This window comes from Sycon ciliatum, chromosome 6 (assembly GCF_964019385.1).
Source record: "Sycon ciliatum chromosome 6, ocSycCili1.1, whole genome shotgun sequence".
Classification (NCBI taxonomy): Eukaryota; Metazoa; Porifera; class Calcarea; order Leucosolenida; family Sycettidae; genus Sycon; species Sycon ciliatum.
Window position 1 is genome coordinate 12234598 of NC_088648.1, and position 18643 is coordinate 12253240.

Here is an 18643-nt window from a genome sequence, read left to right on the forward strand (position 1 = left end):
GTCCAGGACTGCAGGAGGACCAGGTCCAGGATCGACCAGGCAGGCCAGGAGGCGGGACTCACGTGCTGCTGCCTGTCGACATAGATTATCGTGTCTGGTATGGACAGTCGGACAGATTCGATACTGAGCTGGTACATGGTCGGTAGCTGCCATTCTTTTTTCAAGAATATCCTAACTTACAGAAGCCAACTACTAAACTAACTACTTATGAGGGAGGTAGGGAGGGAGGGAGAGAGCGAGAGAGAGAGAGAGAGAGAGAGAGAGAGAGAGAGAGAGAGAGACGGAGAGAGAGAGAGAGAGAGAGAGAGAGAGAGAGAGAGAGAGAGAGAGAGAGAGAGAGAGAGAGAGAGAGCCTGAGAGAGGGAGAGGGAGAGGGAGAGAGAGAGAGACGTCGGGGCTGCCTAGCCTGTTGAGTGTTGAACTAACTTGTATACAAGACCGGGACTCTGCCAACCGCGACCGGGATTGTGGCAAGAGTGCTGCGCAGAAACGGTTTATGCATTCTTCAACTATGGTTGTAGCCAAGACCATTATGCGTCCTCGGCCTCGCCTTGTATAAAGTAACGGTATTTTGTATTATCACTCCCTTAGTATTGACTCACATAGATTTTTGCCATACCTAAGCAGTCAAATATTCCTGCATATTTCACTCCTTAGGGCTATATAATTATTGACTGCTTATATTTGACTGCTTACAGCTTAGGGGTTGCGCAGTTGAACGGTGCCTAGTGCAGCATTGTCACTGCATGAGTAGGCCGTGGTGCAACGGTTGTGCAATCATAAAACCGGGATTCATGAGGTTATCGTTCTGGAATTTGAAATACGGACTGTTTGTCGTGATAAATCTAATATTGACTTCGTACTTGGTCAAAATAAAAACCTCGTAAAAGACCTCGGCTTCGCCTCGGTCTTTTACTCGGCTTTTATTGATATTACTTATTACAATAATTAGTCATGTTACGTAACAGTCGTTGTTCATGTTGAGTCTTGCACATCATGAGTAGTAAAATACCGGTATTTTACGACTCCCTGATATAACATAGCTTGGATGACGTAACTATGACTAAAAATCACATGCATGGTGCATGGTAGATGAGTCATCAGAAAAATACGATTTTGGTTTGTGTTTTGACTTGGACCTTTTTACTTTACTTACACTTTATCTGGACAAAAATTAGGTTCTTGGTTTGTTTCTATGCAAAATGAGAGGGCTGTGGGAAGGGTTCTCTTCATTGTAAAGGAAGAGGTGTATTGTGTGTGCAATGGACTTCTTCTACAATCCATTCTCCAGTCCAGTGGGCCAACGCATCGGTACGTGTTTGAATGTTGACTAAGATCCTTCGGCAATAAATGCCTTGACCTTGGTCGTCTAATGACTTCTTTCTCATTTCATAGAAAAATCAACGTCGGAAGATCAAGGTTCGGATCTGTTGGTGGTGCAGCTGGAGATTTGTGATATTATCAACGAGACGGAGGAAGGGTGAGTGTAGGGTAGCTGCGCTGCGTGCTGTGTGTAGGGTTGCTGCGCTGCGTGCTGTGTGTACATTCTGCACAGTCATGCACATTCTTGGCAAATTCTTGTGCAGTACATGTTTATAAGAAAGAAAAAGGACCAAAGAGCTAAAAGTTACACTACAATGTTCACTAACACCACCAGTTACTAAACAATCAGCTCAATTAGCTCTTTGGTCCTTTTTCTTTCTCTTCGTTATTGTGTTCGCACATTTAGCTTCATGAGAGTCCGATGACATTCTAAATAGGGCGTACTACTATTGCATGAATTGCATAATACAGGTTACCCAATGCTGTAGACAGCAAGCTGTTTCTGCCATAAAAGCCTCATCAGTACAGCTACTAGCTTTACGTAAGCCGAGTTGCCAGCCAGGGTGCAAAGGAGACCCCAGACATTAAGACAGCTCGTTGCTCCAGCGCCAGAGTGCTCATACTACGAAAGGTAGCGAGCGAAGCGTAGTGCAGCAGCACTAAAGCAGCCTACCGAGAGTGCTAAACAAGACAAATGCCAAGGAGCGAGATACCCAATGCTGTAGAAAGCAAGCTACAGATTACAATTTGAAAATAGTTGAACAGTTCGCGTAGTAGAATACTGTTTGAAAATAACTCGAGACATCTGTACCGCTTCTGTATTGCAGGAATCTAATTCCTATAAACAAAGTGTAAATTTAATCAGTAAGGGAGTCTTGGCTTTACAGTTGAGTTCGTGTACCTTTTTTATTGTCAAGAAACAAAAATGTTGACTAGTAAAAATGTGTATATTTAACAGAGAAGTTGAAAAGGGAAACAAACATTTGGGCAGAAAATGGACAGTCATCACCAGGAATCGAACTGGGGACCTTTGGTTATAGGCCAGGTTTGGTCTTCGACTGCATTGTTAGCTATGGTGTACTGTAAAACAACAAACTTTCGCGGCGGCTAAATTTAGCGTTTTGGCAAACTGGACCAGTTAGCGGCGATTAATTTTAGCGATTTTTGCCTTCCACCGAAAATCAAAGAATTTTATTTTACGAAGCCTCGGAGTGCTGGATGCATAGCGCATGAAGAATGAGAGAAGGAATCAAGGAATGTTAGAAGGAATCAAGGCATCAAAGAGAACCATAAGGTATGTACTAGTACTGGGAGAAAGGATGGCACGTTCGAAGAGGGATCATCGGAAGGCTTTCTCTTCGAACTGCTGAGCCACTGCGATACTCATCGCGATAAAATTCAGAAGACTTCTTCGAGCAGTACAACACTAAAATCTACGCAACAGCAAGCTGGCTAAACGCTCCAAGAAGTTCAACAACACTCTCCACAACACTGAGACATTCTCCAGTCGATCGTTTTATTCTCTTCTGGTTCAAGTCGCCGTACTCCAACGACAACTAATGTTTCAACGGTTACTTGCAAGACTGGTGTTGGTACGTAACCCGTCGTTGCAACAGCTGCGCGCTTTGGTTGGACATAGCCGGCCGTGCAAGCATCGATCAGCGCTGTGAATGTACAGCCAGTGCAGTGAGTGATGTACTGTACAGATCTGTGGCGCAAAACGATCGATCATCGACACATCGCATAGTACGTAATAGTACAAAATTTCATATTCGCGAGTCAAACTTTCGCGATTCGACCCTGCTCGCGAAAGTCGCGAAAGTTAATCGCTCGCGAAAGTTTGTCGTTTTACAGTAGTCGCTATCCCAGCTTTCAACAATTTCTTCAGACTTCGAAACTCACGCTTGAACTTCACAGGATGTTGGGACACAGCCCTCACTGTATCCACACACTTCACGTGCAAGCTAGCGTGCGTGGAGTCCCAGTGCATAACATTCATTTAAGAGGGATTCACAGAAGCTTTTTTTGCGATGCGACAAGCGATGCGACGTGATCTGCGACGGACGCGTGCGATGCGAACTCGCGAAATACCATTCACAGAAGAAATCAGCGATGCGACAACGCTTTGCTGATTTGGCGCGAAGTTCAATGCGGGTGGATACGTCACCATGGTATTCGCGCGGTTTGGTACAACTAAACGTTACTTGTACAAATTTATAGGCAAGTCTTGAACCTTTGTACAACTTTGCTGTAGAAAAGGTCAAAATTGTACGCCAAATCGCTTGTCGCATTGCAAAAGTTGAGCCAAGCTCAACTTCTGCGATGGCCCAGTTGCGGCAGTTGCGTGGGGTTCGAGATGGCTGCGATTTGGGGATTTCCCGGTTTCGCGGCAGTCGCATCGCAAAAAAGCTTCTGTGAATCCCGCTTTAGTTTGAGGGAGAATATTTAAAAAGGCGACGTGGAGACAATACTCTTAATAATGCAATGAATAAAACTATATGCGCACTCATATCACAACCATACCAACGAATGAAGTATTCCAGAACGCTTTCTCGTCACAATTATCAATGGAATTTGTGACTAAAGGGAATGATGAAACTACAATAGGATTTATACACTTGGAGTGAAAAAACGAGGATACAAGAATAATAAGAAAATTAGCACAAACTTCGTACAAATTGCACTGGTAATTATACTTGTATCCTCGTTTTTTTCACTCCAAGTGTATAAATCCTATTGTAGTTTCATCATTCCCGTTAGGCACGAATTCCATTGATAATTGTGACCAGGAACCGTTCTGGAATACTTTATTCGTTGCAATGGTTGTGATATGAGTGCGCATATAGTTTTATTCATTGCATTTTTGAGGGAGAAGTTTATATTTTTCAGCCGGCATTGGAAACGTCGGTGGTGTTGAGCTGATAAGCCACAATATAGGGGATTATTGATACAATCATGTGTCTGTGCTGTTGCATAGACATTCTGCTCTGCGAGAGTTCTGTCAAGGTTTGTGGGGAGGGTGCATTCAAATCCCGGTTTTGGCATACGGAACTCGCGTGCGGGCTCACACACATGTTTCTGAGATGCAAAATAGTTTTGGAGTTCTGTCAAAGTTGGTGGTGGGGTGGGGTGTACATTCAAATCCCGGTTTTGGCATACGGATCTCTCGTGCAGGTTTACACACACACACACACACGTTTCTGAAAAGCAGAATAGTTTTGGCCCAAACTGTAGGCATTGATGTTTGATCACAAGAGTGTATTCAAAACTTCAAAAGTGTCTTGTTCTCTGTGTTGTTGGTATCCATGACGGTGTTCATCTAAGTGTATCCATTTCTATGTTGTTGACATGTTCAGTGCTCAAGATGCGGTGAAAGCGCTGAGAAAACGTTTGTTTGGCAACAAGAACTGGGTTATTGTCCTCAATGCACTCGCGGTGAGTATAGCCGTCTAGTGTCGTTGCTTTTACCTGTAGGGTGGTCCTGTACTGCTGGGTTTCATCTTGTCATCATTGGTTCACGGTGAAGAGAAGCAACATGCCTGCCAACCGTTGCAAAACCTGAGATCAGAACAGTGAAGTGCTAACGTTTGAACATTAACGAGAGAGCTTGGAAGCTCAGGGCCCTACGCTATGCTTTTTTGCCTTGATGACCTAGACAAAAAAAAGCATAGGGATGTTATAAATTCTTTAAAAAATTCAATGAATATAACTAAATGCGCACTCATATCACAACCATGGGGACGAATCATGTATTCCAGAACGTTTTCTTGTCACAATTATCAATGGAATTCGTGACTAAAGAGAATGATGAGACTACAATAGGATTTATACACTTGGAGTGGAACAGCGAGGATACAAGCATAGTAAGAAAAATAGCACAAACCTAGGAACAATTTGCACAGGTAGTAAACTATAGGTGAGGTGAGAAATGATAGGAAATTCAGCAAGTGCAGTGTGACAATGGACATGCATGTGCAAGTGTGTGTGAGTGCGAATTTACTGGAATAGCGTAAGTGCGGTGACATTTTCTTTTTGTTTACAAAGATTTGGATCACGAATGCGAATGTAGACTGCTTCTAAAACTTTCAACTGCTTGAAACTACTTGCAGAACGAACAACACTGAACCAAGAATCATCATAACTTTCACGACACACGGGGTTAGACAACAAATGCAATTTAATTGCCGATGTATTCTTCTTCTTCTCACCGCCTCCGCCTTCACTTGGTTTCTGACCGCCACCGTCCTTCACACCATCTGCACCATCATCGTCATCATCGTCATCGTCCTCTTCATCGCTGCCACCTTCACCTGTCGTCGGCTCTCCCAGCAACTGACCACCGGGTTCATCATCGTCACTGCACACGTCGCTTCCACACTCCTCCTCCAGCTGCCGTCGCGTTCTCTTCCTGACCGGTCTTCCCTTGCCATTGCCAAACACCTGACAGTCGTCAACTCTTCTGCTGGCATCATCCATATCCGGAGAATTTCGATGCATCTTTCCAGTCACCTCTGCAAACCGAGCTGCCGCCAGCCGTTTGCTCCTTCTCAGCTTTGGTGAGTTGCGGTTGTCTGCGTCCGGCATACCGGTACTCGCTGATAATGAAGATAAGACACAGTGTTCGTCTTTGTTTACATTAATGTTTGTTCCCGATTTCTGCGTGCTGTGTTGGTTTTTCCGAGACACCGTTTGTGGAGCAGAAGCCTCTGCCGGAACGGACAGTGGAGTCAGGTGCTTACGTGGTCGGCCACGCTTTGGTCGGGAGGACCTAGCCGCCTGTGACAATAGTGAGAGCGGCACGTGTTGTTTGATACGGTCGGACAGATGTTGAAGGGTCCTACCAACATACCGACTACCACATTGTACGATTTTGATCTTTTCTACAGCAAAGTTGTACAAAGGTTCAAGAGTTGCCTATAAATTTGTACAAGTTGTATCAAACCGCGCGAATATCATGGTGACGTACCCAAATCAGCAAGACTTTGTCGCATCGCTGACTTCTTCTGTGAATGGTATTTCGCAAGTTCGCATCGCACGCATCCATCGCAGATCGCGTCGCATTGCGTGTCGCATCGCAAAAAAGCTTCTGTGAATCCCGCTTTACCCTCTGGTTATGGAACTTAATAAAGTGAGCTTTAGTTGCCTGCATAATTTCGGAAGCATCATCAATGCCTCCAGCAAGCACAGTGCCCCCCCCCCCCTCCCCTCTCCCTCTCCCCCTCCTCCTCCCCTCTCCCCCTCTCCCCCTCCCCCTCTCGGCGGAGATTGCCTAACAAGCTCCATGGTGTACAAATTAGCAGTAAACAAAGATGCTGACGACAAAGGGTGCAGCAGGCTCACTGAACCCGAACCTTGTTTCAAGGACCAGTACAACAAACCTACCCTTAGCTTCATGCACCAATGCTATCAGAGCTTCATGCACCAATGCTATCAGAGCTTCATGCACCAATGCTATCAGAGCTTCATGCACCAATGCTATCAGAGCTGCTGTGCAGAATTGTCCAAGCGTGTGTGCAACCTGAAATGTGCCAGAAAACCTCATGCCCATGCAGTGCAAAGTACATAGAAGAGAGAAACCATATTCCAACAAGACCAAGAGGTGCTACCTGTGCAGAACTGAGAAGCTGACCATTGTCAGCAGCGCGAGGAATCCAACTAACGTGTTACTTGCAGCAGCACCAGTTTCTGTGCACAGTAGGGACTGGCATTGCAGACATCGGTGCTAACTATATCCCACACCACTGATGATTGCGCCCACACCCTAGAATGTTTGCATGTTGGGTGACACCCGCTCTAATCTTCACCACCAACTAGTTAACGCCATGCCTCACACATAGACAGTTTCATTATGATCAGTCCCTGGGTTTTACCACCAGTTGTGCGATGGTTGCTTCGGCATGAAACTTTAAGTTGCAGCACAATCCAACTGGACTTCTTCTCTTGATATGAACAGATGGCTCTGCCCTCTGTGCCTTGAGCACTTTCCTGGCAGTTGACACAGCTTTCTGTGTACATGTACCAGCCAGAATAGATTGTGATGTCAGTCTTTGCCGTCAACTGCCCACATGCTGTTGTTACTGCTGCTATCTCTTTTGCTGTTACTGCTGCTAACAAAAGTTACTGCTGTTGCCCCTGCTGCCTGTGCTGCTGCCAATGTTGCCCATTGCACTGGTGTTCTTCACGCTGCTGCTATTAACGTTATCACTATGATTGTCTGTGTAGATCCTGGAGATATGTGTGAAAAACTGTGGGCATCGCTTCCACATTTTGATCACCAAGAAGGAGTTTGTGGACCAGCTAGTGACGTTGACTCGTCCCAAGGTATGCTTTATGTTAAAGTCTTGTTGGCGATGCAGGCGATGGTAAAAATTGTTCTATTAAAGGGGAAGTATACCCTAAAATCAAATTTTCACCAGTTGTAGTCTTCTGGGTGCTGAGTCGAATGGTCTTGGTCCGAGGAAGCTGCGACGCTCCCTTCCTACTTGAATCCCAATCGAACTCGCGCACTTCCACCGAAACTGGGTGACTGCGCCCTACTAGATGGGGATTTGTATGCAAAATGTCACTAAAAGCGCCATTTCGTTCTTATAAAAGCACGGATGACCGCGATTGGCCCATATGTTGTAGTCTTTTGGACGCTGAGTCGACTGGTTTTGGTCCGAAAAGGCTGCGATGCAGCGTTCCTCCTTTATTCCCAATCGAACATGGTTGAACAAGCGGTCACGTGCTCCTGGGTGCCCAAATCACCTGGTCACCGCGCCAGCAGGCGACAACTTTCACACCAAGGTTCAACTCGAGTTCAACTCGAGTGACAGGACTGCACCCAAAAAAGGTCAAACAGGCTAGTAAGTTGTACCCTGCAGGCACGGTGACCAGGTGACTGGTGTACGCAGGAGCACGTGACCGCTTGTTCAACCATGTTCGATTGGGAATAAAGGAGGAACGCTGCATCGCAGCCTTTTCGGACCAAAACCAGTCGACTCAGCGTCCAAAAGACTACAACATATGGGCCAATCGCGGTCATCCGTGCTTTTATAAGAACGAAATGGCGCTTTTAGTGACATTTTGCATACAAATCCCCATCTCGTAGGGCGCAGTCACCCAGTTTCGGTGGAAGTGCGCGAGTTCGATTGGGATTCAAGTAGGAAGGGAGCGTCGCAGCTTCCTCGGACCAAGACCATTCGACTCAGCACCCCGAAGATTACAACTGGTGAAAATTTGATTTTAGGGTATACTTCCCCTTTAAAGGTGACCAGAAGTTGGTCAATACTCCAAGCAATGGTGTCCGAAACTATCCCAAAGTACACACTTGACTTGCCCTTCACGCAAATGTTATCATCACAACGAAGTATCTTGGTCTATGGTGCACGAAGCAATGAGCTGGTACACTGCACCCTGTACGTGTGTGTGTGTGTGTGTGTGTGTGTGTGTGTGTGTGTGTGTGTGTGTGTGTGTGTGTGTGTGTGTGTGTGTGTGTGAATTAGACAGTTATCTGGCGCAAGTCTTGATCTGTCTCATTCAGATCTTGTTCGCTATCGTTGCTATAAGAGAAAATCTGTGGGTGCACATCCAGTGCATTTGCAGATTTGCGTGCTTCTCTTGCGACGGGCGTATACATGGTACATGGTACATGGTGTGTGTGTGTGTGTGTGTGTGTGTGTGTGTGTGTGTGTGTGTGTGTGTGTGTGTGTGTTGCACCGATCCCTATGATTATATGCTCCATCTGTCAGGAGTACACTGCGAAAAGCGAAGCACAGCGGTTGAGGGATATGAAATGGCTGGCGCAGGACGGAAATCTCATATACTTGGAGCATTTATCACGCTTTCGCTGCTCTCCAGCAGTGGAGATGTGGCGGTATGGTTATGATGGTCGACCTCAGTGTCTTCTTCTTGCAGGGTCCTTTCTAGCAAACCCAAAGATTGTGAACATGCAATAAGTAAAACTGAAGTTAATGTCCAAAGAACATGAGAATAGCGATGTTCTGCGCTATAATATGGAAACGTGACGCGAAGAATCCCTTGATCACTCTTCGCGTTCCCGTAACGTATAGAAAACCTGTTCTGCTCTTCGTTCATGCAAAGAAATCCCGCAGAATGTGTACTGGGAATAACATGGGCGTGTAGGGCTCTGCTGCTTTGGGGGCCCTACACTCACCGCATGCACTCCGGGCTGTGCAGTGAACGCGTATCTGCTCTATTGTAGAGGTCAGATTTAACTTGCCATCACTGTGTGTGTGTTCATGTATGTGTATAGACGGTGCAATGAGTTGTGCTGTGCTTGTATTTGTGTGTGTGTGTGTGTGTGTGTGTGTGTGTGTGCGTGTGCGTGCGCGCATGTGCGCGTGTGTGTGTGTGTGTGTGTGTGTGTGTGTGTGCGCGTGCGCGCATGTGTGTTTGTATTGTTTAGACCGCAGCACCTAGTTCTGTACAGGAGAGAGTTCTTGGCCTGCTTCAGACATGGGCCGACAGTTTTCGAGGACGCTTGGAGCTCGATGCTGTTTGTAGTGCGTATGATGAACTTCGCCGGCAAGGTAGGCGCGTGTTTAGACATCAACCTTGTGTGAAGGTGGGCCCTTCGCGTAGCTTTGTGTACAAGACAAGTCCTCCACTCCGCTGAGGTACGAGTTTTCGCTTCAGCTCCCTCCAATGTAAACCGTTCGCAACATGAGTATTGTATTCAACTTTAAACGTGTTATGCACAGTTTGAACAGCTGTACAAAAGCACCCTTTGTCGCGTTGGGGCTCATTTATTCATTTTTAATATATTGCTCCATTGATATCACCGTTCCGGGATGGACATTATCGGAGCAAGATGTGTGTTCGCTCGCTCATACATGTCGTGTGTATATGTGTGTGCATTATTTTGTGCACGTATGTTTCTGCAGGTGTTGAATTTCCTGCTCAAGACTTGGACACGCTTGCTCCTATCTTTACGCCCAGCCGGGTAAGCATCATAAACCTGGAGAGTGATAGGACTTCACACTCAGACTCAAAGACAAGACAGTATACCCTCTAGCTGGTCTACGTCCAGTAGATCTATGCAATGAACAGTGTACACCGCGATTGTGCAGTCCACGTTGAACAGTATGCTTGTGTATACAGTGCAGTGCGGTGTTGGCTAGGCAGTAGGCATACATGGGATTCTAACTGTATCACTGCACGCGAGTCACAGATACAAGGACTGCAGGTTGTTGTCTGCACGGTGCACTGCACTGGTACAGTGACTGGTGTACACATCAGCACGGGACTATGTTTGATTGGGAATAAGGGCCGGTCGCTGTAGCGCAGTCTCCTCGGACCATGACCATTCAATTCAACTTCCCCTTCAACTCACTGATGGAACATAATACTGTATGGGTGAACAGTAATACTGTGCATTCTTGTTTTCTGTTGACATACTCTTACACGGGTGTCTGCTGTATTCAGTAAACAACTGTGGTCTACACCCCCCCCCCCCCCCCTTCCCTGTGGATTTGGTGCTAAGATGCTGTGTGTTCTTGGCTGCTGCCATATTACACAGTTCTGCTGTATGAGCAATGCCTATCAAACTGACTAACGTACTGCGTGTGTACGTATGTGTGCGTGTGTGTGTGTGTGTGTGTGTGCATGTGTGTGCCCCTGTGCGTTCGCACGCCTGCATGCATCTGTGTTCTTTCCTTTTCTTGTGTATTTCGTAGAGTGTTCCTCAGAATGAGAGCCAAGGGACAACACAAGCAGCATTGGTATGTCAACTTGAACACCGTCCACCATTAGTGTCGTATCCGGTCGCCCCTAGTTTGACCTAAGGCCGAGGTAGACACGAACTAACTTACTAACATTCCTATTTCCCTAGCCCATGTAGTGGTGGTCATGAGTAATCCGCATGTTTGGAAACTTTCCTGTCTCTCTCTCTCTCTCTCTCTCTCTCTCTCTCTCTCTCTCTCTCTCTCTCTCTCTCTCTCTCTCTCTCTCTCTCTCTCTCTCTCTCTCTCTCTCTCTCTCTCTCTCTCTCTCTCTCTCTCTCTCTCTCTCTCTCTCTCTCTCTCTCTCTCTCTCTCTCTCTCTCTCTCTCTCTCTCTCTCTCTCTCTCTCTCTCTCTCTCTCTCCGTACAGGAAACACATACAGATGCTAGTCAAACTGGACACGTAAATCCAGCTATTGACACCCAACAAACCACACAGGGTTCATCTGGCATGAGTTCAGGGCAGCAGCAGCAACAGCAGCAGCAACAACCAGCAGCATATATACCTATGGCAATGCCGGCTGCAGTAGTAGCACCACAGCATGTGCATATTCCTGCCGTACCAGCGGTGTCGAATGACGTTGAACCACTTGTCAGCAGTCCCACGTCGGTAAGACATCGTGTGTGTGTGTGTGTGTGCGGTGTGTGTCTGCACATGCGTGTGTATGTGTGCGCGTGTGCATGCATTCGCACGTGTGTGTTTGCAAGTTTGTTTGGTTTGTGAAATGCCGCTTGATGATGGCTATCACTCTCATCATTGAGTTCAGTAGCTTGGCAGTGTGATGTGTTTGTTATCTTTTGCGTGAAAACTTTGTACATAGGAGATCTGACAAGACATACTCCCTTGGGGTAAGGGAGATGCAAAACCGAACCAGATCGAAACACATCGACACAGACTCCCTCACATGAAGCCCTCTTGTCCAATGGCACACCCCCAAGATAATGAACACCAGCATAGGTATACATGTAGGCTGGCACAGAGCTGGGGCTTTAGAACTCCCAAGGTCGGCTTCACCAACAGAGTTGTCTTTGCTGCATATGGAAGATATCCATCCATGCGTTGGGCCAATCTTCTCATTACATTTCCAGCCAGAATGTATTGCATACATCCTGCCACCCGACTCGACTATCTCATTCGCCATAGCACATAGCACAATGTACGTGGCCACAGTGGATGAAATTCACGAACTCTGTATCCAATCCATTGCTGTGCAGCACAGTACATTCCTGTGTGTGTGTGTGTGTGTGTGTGTGTGTGTGTGTGTGTGTGTGTGTGTGTGCGCGTGCGTGTGTGTGTGTGTGTGTGTGCGTGCGTGTGTACATGTGTGCATGTTTGTTCGCTAGATTGCGAAGTTACGTTCAGAGCTGGACATGGTGCAGCGCAATGCGTCAGTTCTCTGTGAAATGCTGCAGTGTTTGACGCCGGGTGAAGAAGCTACAGCCGACTATGAGCTATTAACTGTGAGTACATGTACAGTGTACAGTGAGTCAACCTTGCCTATAACAACCCTTGATCGGGCATGATAAAGTGTTCACGTTGTTCTCGAGTTGTCGTTATTCGCCAGGTTAATAGTTTGCAGTCAGTTGGTTACTTGATATGAAGACAGTGCTGTTATTGGCGAGTTCTATATTGGAGGTTGCTATTTGCGAGGTTGCCTGTACTGTATTTGCAAGAGAATACTGCCCCTTCCCACCCCTCTACTTCTGGAGTGTATTTTGACCTACCCTAGTCCGGGTGGTACATTTGATTTCGTACATGTCATTTGTGGAGTATTGCCCAGGGTTTTTAACTCCGCAAAGTGCATGCAAAGTCCTATTTACTCTACTACGGCTATTAACCCTTTCAGGGTCACAGTGCATTTACTACGTCTGGCCACTGAAATTCAGTGCATCAGTACAATTGTGGAGATAGCAACAAACAAATTGTCACAACATTTTTGTTTCTCAACGGATTCTCACAACTTATGGCTTACTGGAAAGCTCCTTTCCTGCTCGTCATCTTCCACGTACTTTCAGAGCGTACAGCACCTCAAGGACGCCCCTAGCCTCGCCAACGTTGTCCCTACCGTGCGCCAGTTTGGCATCAAGACCACGCTCAACTATTTCCTTCGGTCTGGGGCTCATACTCAACTTCGAACTAAGATTCAAATTGCATCGAGCTCGTGAGATTCAAGCGATTCAAATGATATACTCATACGTCATGCTGCCTTTCACACATCATTCGGAAATCCCCTTGAATGACTTGAAAGTCGCAAAAATATCGCCAGACAGAAAGTAAGAAAAAATGTTCAGATCAAAATCACGCGTTCAATTTATTGCCGCTCGATCATTTGTTGAGCTATCGCCACACCGAAAACACCTCTGGAAAGCCCTTTCCAAGACCGTTCCAATGAGCTATAGATCTTCGCGATGCGATAATCCGTTCCAGAGTTATGGCTGTTTGTACAGTGATCTATCAGTGCGTACGGTACGTGGACTGTACAAAAAGTATAGCGCGAGTATACTCGTCATTGCCCAGACGCGATGGGGTCTGCATGACGAGTATACTCGTCATAAACCCGGAAAGGGTTAAAGGGGCCATCTGGCATTATCAATAATTATCATGGAACGAAAAAGTTTAGTTATGACCCTCACCCACCCACCCACCCACCCACCCACCACCCTGAATGAAAAAAATATATATCGGCTTGACAGCTAGAATTGATTGGTGTTTCAGCTATCGGTATTTTTCAAAACGAAACTCTCCTCGACCCACCCACGTGTGTGTGCGTGTGCGTGCGTGCGTGCGTGTGTGTGTACGACTGCACTAGTCTCTTGGTGAGACATGCCGGGATATGCAAAGTCGAATCTATCAACTTCTATCAACTCAGCAACAGGAGGAGCTGATCGGTAAGTTGTGCTTTGTCATTACGTGCACACATGTGTGTATGGAGGGGGGGGGGGGGGGGGGTTGCATGTACACTGCCCGCGTCCATATTGTGACGTTTTGTTGACATCGGACGGATATAATGCCAGAGAGTCAAGAGACAATTCTGTTATAGTCTACGTTCCTAGCGCAGGAGAACCGCGCACGCGCGGGTACGTGACATAAAGGAAGTGTGAGCAGGACTAAAGTACGATTTATGCTACAGTTCAAGCTGACGGAACACGTGCAGCGCTACACCGTCACCGTGTACCACGGGAAAGCAAACAGAAATAGAGGAGACACGAGATAGCAGGCATGAACTCAGGGTCAAACTGATAAGCGCGTAACGTGAAGCATGCAGTATACGGAGACAAGAGAAAGACACAGCAGACCTTCGTGTAAGAAAGTGCAGGAGAGTGAACAATCACTCTCGCTATCCTCTCAAGGAGAGTTGTGGGAGAGCAGTCCCCACCACCCTCCCCCCCCCCCTCCCCCCATCGCTCACCGTATCTATCCAAGGCGAACACATTACGGGGTTTTTTCAACATCTTGCCATACCCCAATCGGATTCAATACCCAATAGCTGCCGAATTCGTTCTGGAAAATCGCCGAACGCACTACAAATGGAAGCTGTTCGAACCACAACTTTGGTTTCCCTTCATCGATTTTGACAATCTCAAGCATTCTGGAAATTGGCAAGAGGAACACACCAGTGGAATTTTCACCAGCTGGAGCGCTACTGCAGTGGCACTATAGCCCTGGGAAGACAAGTGCAACCGGAAAGTTGAGACAATTCGCTAAGATCCATGGTATTTTTGTAGTATTCATCGTAGAGCGCTGCTTTCTTTTGTAGCTGACCGCTAAAAGTATATGAGCCAGCACAAGCGAAAACTCAGATAATGGACTTGGAGGGCGATTTTGAGATTTCAATACGAGAGCTTTCAGAATTTCATGCAGAAACCAATAAAAAAAACCAGACTCAAAAATCTCAAGAAACACCATAGATACAGTCATTTGTCTGCACCTATGTCCTTGCGAAACATACGGAAAATGATGTTCAAGCGCACGCAAACAATCCAGCGGTGTTGAACGAATAATTGATGGCCCAAACAAAGCTTTCCCAATGAAGCAGATGGAGAGTATTATTAAATCAAGTGAAAGATACTGTACATATAGGTAACATGATATTGAGTCTTCTATACATCATAGCATCAAGAGACTCTTTAGAGTACATGAGGGCATCTACGCAAATAGGCGTAATCAAGAGCAATGTTACGCAAGTGTGTAACTGAGCAATGGCACAAGTATATACACGAATATAGAAACGAATGTGAAATGATCAAAGTGCTATGTCAGGCTGGTCGGCGAGGATGTTGTCTCACTCTGCAGATGCAGTAGGTGGCGGGCAAACTTCATCTTGGAACTCTGATGGAACATGCTCGCGAATGTGAGAAAAGAGGTACTGCTGCCTCTCTGCAGTCAGTCCTGCAGGACTGAGGACTTTCGGCAGACCAGCACGAAGCAAATCTTCTGCAGGCACTTTCAGCAAGGCAAGCCTCTGCTCAGCAGCATGAACATTCTCTTTGCAATACACTACACCAGGCTCAGCACTGGAAAAGCGCATGTAGTGAAGCTTGGAAATGCCGACCAAGGGCTTAAAGAACTGCATAAAGAACTTATCCCACTCACGCCACTCCAGATTGGAGCCAGGAATAAGCTGCGCCTGATTGCATGCAGCACTACCATTCACTACATCAGCTAACTGGGCCATGCTATAGATATTATTGCGCCTATAGCTGCGTTTCAGCAAACCGAAGCAGCCATCGACCAAACATCTGGTGTGGCCTGTGATCATGAAATGCAGCTCAATACACTTATGCAAGCCAGACATACAGCGCCATGCAAGGTAGGAAACAACAGTTTTATTCTTGTTCTGGCCACAGCAATTATCTGCAGAGAGGATACACTGTTCTTCGCCATAACCATGGAGTGCGAAGAAATGGTGGAGGAGACTTACAACGCTGTTGGGGCCATGGCTCTTGGAGCCATTTGTGCCGATGGTGTCCGTCTCGTCAATCAAGTAGTTCACTTGGTGCGGAACAGCTTCGTTGTTCACCCCAAACACCTGCACTTTCCTTGGAACTTTAAAGTAGAGAGGACCTACTTGTCGCCACTCCTGAGGTATGCTGACGTTTTGCGCAAAATCAAATGTATAATGCGTTTTGAACGTGGCTTGCGAGCATGGAGCACATGGTGGCGCACACTGGACACTGGCTTGTAGCTGTTCGGCAGCAGAGATAGTAGCGCCACGATAGTAGTCTCTCTCATGTTGTGCTGCTGCAATGTGATCTTGCAGTGCTGAACAGGCGGCCACCTTATCCTGCTCAGTCAAAGCTGACATGACCCGACGGCGTAGTTTCTCGCACAGATCACACACGTCAGTCCGTGGAGACATAAATTTCAAATGCGGCGTACATTGGTGCCAGATGCTGCGGAAGGAAGATTCTCCCATGACACGAATGCCAGCCGAGTTCCCTGCAGTAACATACAGTTTGTGCACAGCCTTGTATGTCTGGCTTGCAGGCAAAAACACGGGAGGAACGCCATCTCGACCATGTAGTGGTGCAGGGTGTGGGATGCCATAGTGTTCGCCGTGAGACTTTATGAAAGTAACCGCGTATTTGACTTCCTCAAACGTGAAAGCGTTTGATGGTCGTCGACCAGCATTGCCGTGTCGCCGCGCCGTTGCACCGTTGCTTTCCACGTGCTTACACAAACTCCACAGTTTATCTTTCTTGATGTTAAAGATGTAGCGGAACGCACCGGCACACACTCGCTTGCTCTGGAAAGCGTACTTGAAAGCTGAGCGTTTACGCTTTTTCTGGTGGACAGTGAGCTTGTCTCCACAATGCATAGCCTCCAGCACACCACTCAGCAGTAAATCAAAATCAGGTCGCTCCAGCTCTGCCATGTTCAGCCGATTCTGATCAACATCTTCAATAGAAAATAGTGACAAACAATTTTTTGAACATCCACATCTTGGCAAAACTGTGGCTGCAGTTGCAGCATGTTGGGGAACGTCCATACCAGCATCTAGGTCCTCAAATACATCGTCAGTATCGCTTGTCTCTTCTTCTCCATCACCGTCGTCGGTGCTGCTCAGTTCATCATACCGATGGGCAGCAATATCGATGTCGAGCTCCTTGTCGAGGAAATGGCTGTCACTACTGTCATCATCGTCGTCAGATTCCTCCAAAACATTTTGGACAGGTGGCCCGTCAAGAGCAACTGAGCGTACAAATTCTTCCTCGTCTTCAAGGAGCAGAGCAGCGAGGGCATCGTCCACGGTGAACGTAGCTCGTCTGCTCATGCTGTCAAAGAATCATCGACTAACTTCAAAGGCCAAACTATTTTCAAATTTCAGAGCGAAGAGTGCAAGCACGATCCTCCAGAGTAAAATCGACTTCAGTCAAGCGACCGAAACTCAGCCGTCCCTTGACGGATTTCCTTCAAATAAAAAGCACAAGAAAGCTGAGGAACTCAGCTGCGCGATGGTCCGCGCCATAGAACACTACGTCACATACTTGTGACGTAGCAAAGCATTGAACACGCGACACGCTTCGCTGAATGGGGATTTCCCGTATGCAAACTTCTCAAGCCGTTTTCTCAGTTCATGACGTAGCTCCGTTATCCGGTTTTTCGCTTGCGCTGGCTCATATGGAGACAAGAGAAAGACACAGAGCTCAGTACGTACCGAGTACTACACACTAAACTCGTACATGTGAATGTCACGACACATATGTGATGCATTAGTGTTTAGTAAGATTCACTATGCATAATGTTTTCTTGCTGACGTGTGTTGGGTGTAGGTGATCTGCTGACGGCCAATGATGTCTTGAATTCTTCTTTTACTGAGTACGAGAGTTACCAATCAGCACGTTCCATGATCGTATCACAGGCGAGTCCTACAGCAACAACAACATCAGCAGCAGCCACTACTACTGCCTCAAGCCAGCAACCCGCTCAAGCCGGTATGATTTTTCTTCAATTTCGTGATTTGTCTTTTACTCAGACACTCGTTATAGCCTGAAGTTAATTTAAACTTGTGTGTCTCGTGCTGATTGGTAGTGATTACCCATTCATGCAGAGATTTTAAACGGACAGAATACTGGCAATCGACGAGCATACTGCTTGGACTGCTGAACCAAGTGTGCCACAGGACCCACACGCACTGCATATATATTTTTTATGTGTACCGTATTTCCCCGATTGTGAGGCGCACTCGATTATAAGTCGCACCCCCACTTTGAGGTTTGAACCACATTGTTTCGATACATGCATGTAAGTAGGAAGTCACTCTCGGTTGTAAATCGCGTCCCCTTCTTTGCCCTTGAGGTTCAGTGTAAAAAGGTGTGACTTATATCCGGGGAAGTACGGTATACTAGTAGCTTATACGAATGTACTTGGAAGTAGTTTTGTGATTGGGTAGTCTTTCTCAGCAGCTGCATGTACTTTTGTGTTAGAGAATACGAATGTGCCAGGCGAGAGGGTATGATGGGGCTTATGGCTGAAGAATGTCATGCAACTCCTAGGACTGCAAGTGTGGCGTGTAAGCAAGTCTGCATTGTCGTACTTGAGTCTGCAGATGCTTCGGAGTATCCAACTACCAATGCACCCAGCACTACCCGGAACC

The 18643-nt window shown here is 46.7% G+C and overlaps 1 protein-coding gene across 1 annotated transcript in view; it reads left to right on the forward strand.

Annotated features, from left to right (window-relative positions):
• Nucleotides 1-1148: 1148 nt before the first annotated feature.
• LOC135819396 (target of Myb1 membrane trafficking protein-like) overlaps nucleotides 1149-18643 on the forward strand; it is a 30616-nt gene continuing 13121 nt past the window's right edge. Inside the window, exons 1-11 of the mRNA XM_065332595.1 lie at nucleotides 1149-1311; nucleotides 1396-1480; nucleotides 4680-4758; nucleotides 7546-7644; nucleotides 9731-9854; nucleotides 10209-10267; nucleotides 11001-11045; nucleotides 11416-11655; nucleotides 12390-12506; nucleotides 13856-13934; nucleotides 17820-17981. Coding sequence (XP_065188667.1) covers nucleotides 1263-1311; nucleotides 1396-1480; nucleotides 4680-4758; nucleotides 7546-7644; nucleotides 9731-9854; nucleotides 10209-10267; nucleotides 11001-11045; nucleotides 11416-11655; nucleotides 12390-12506; nucleotides 13856-13934; nucleotides 17820-17981 — 1138 coding nt within the window. The 5' untranslated portion in view covers nucleotides 1149-1262. The remainder of the gene's footprint in view (nucleotides 1312-1395; nucleotides 1481-4679; nucleotides 4759-7545; nucleotides 7645-9730; nucleotides 9855-10208; nucleotides 10268-11000; nucleotides 11046-11415; nucleotides 11656-12389; nucleotides 12507-13855; nucleotides 13935-17819; nucleotides 17982-18643) is intronic.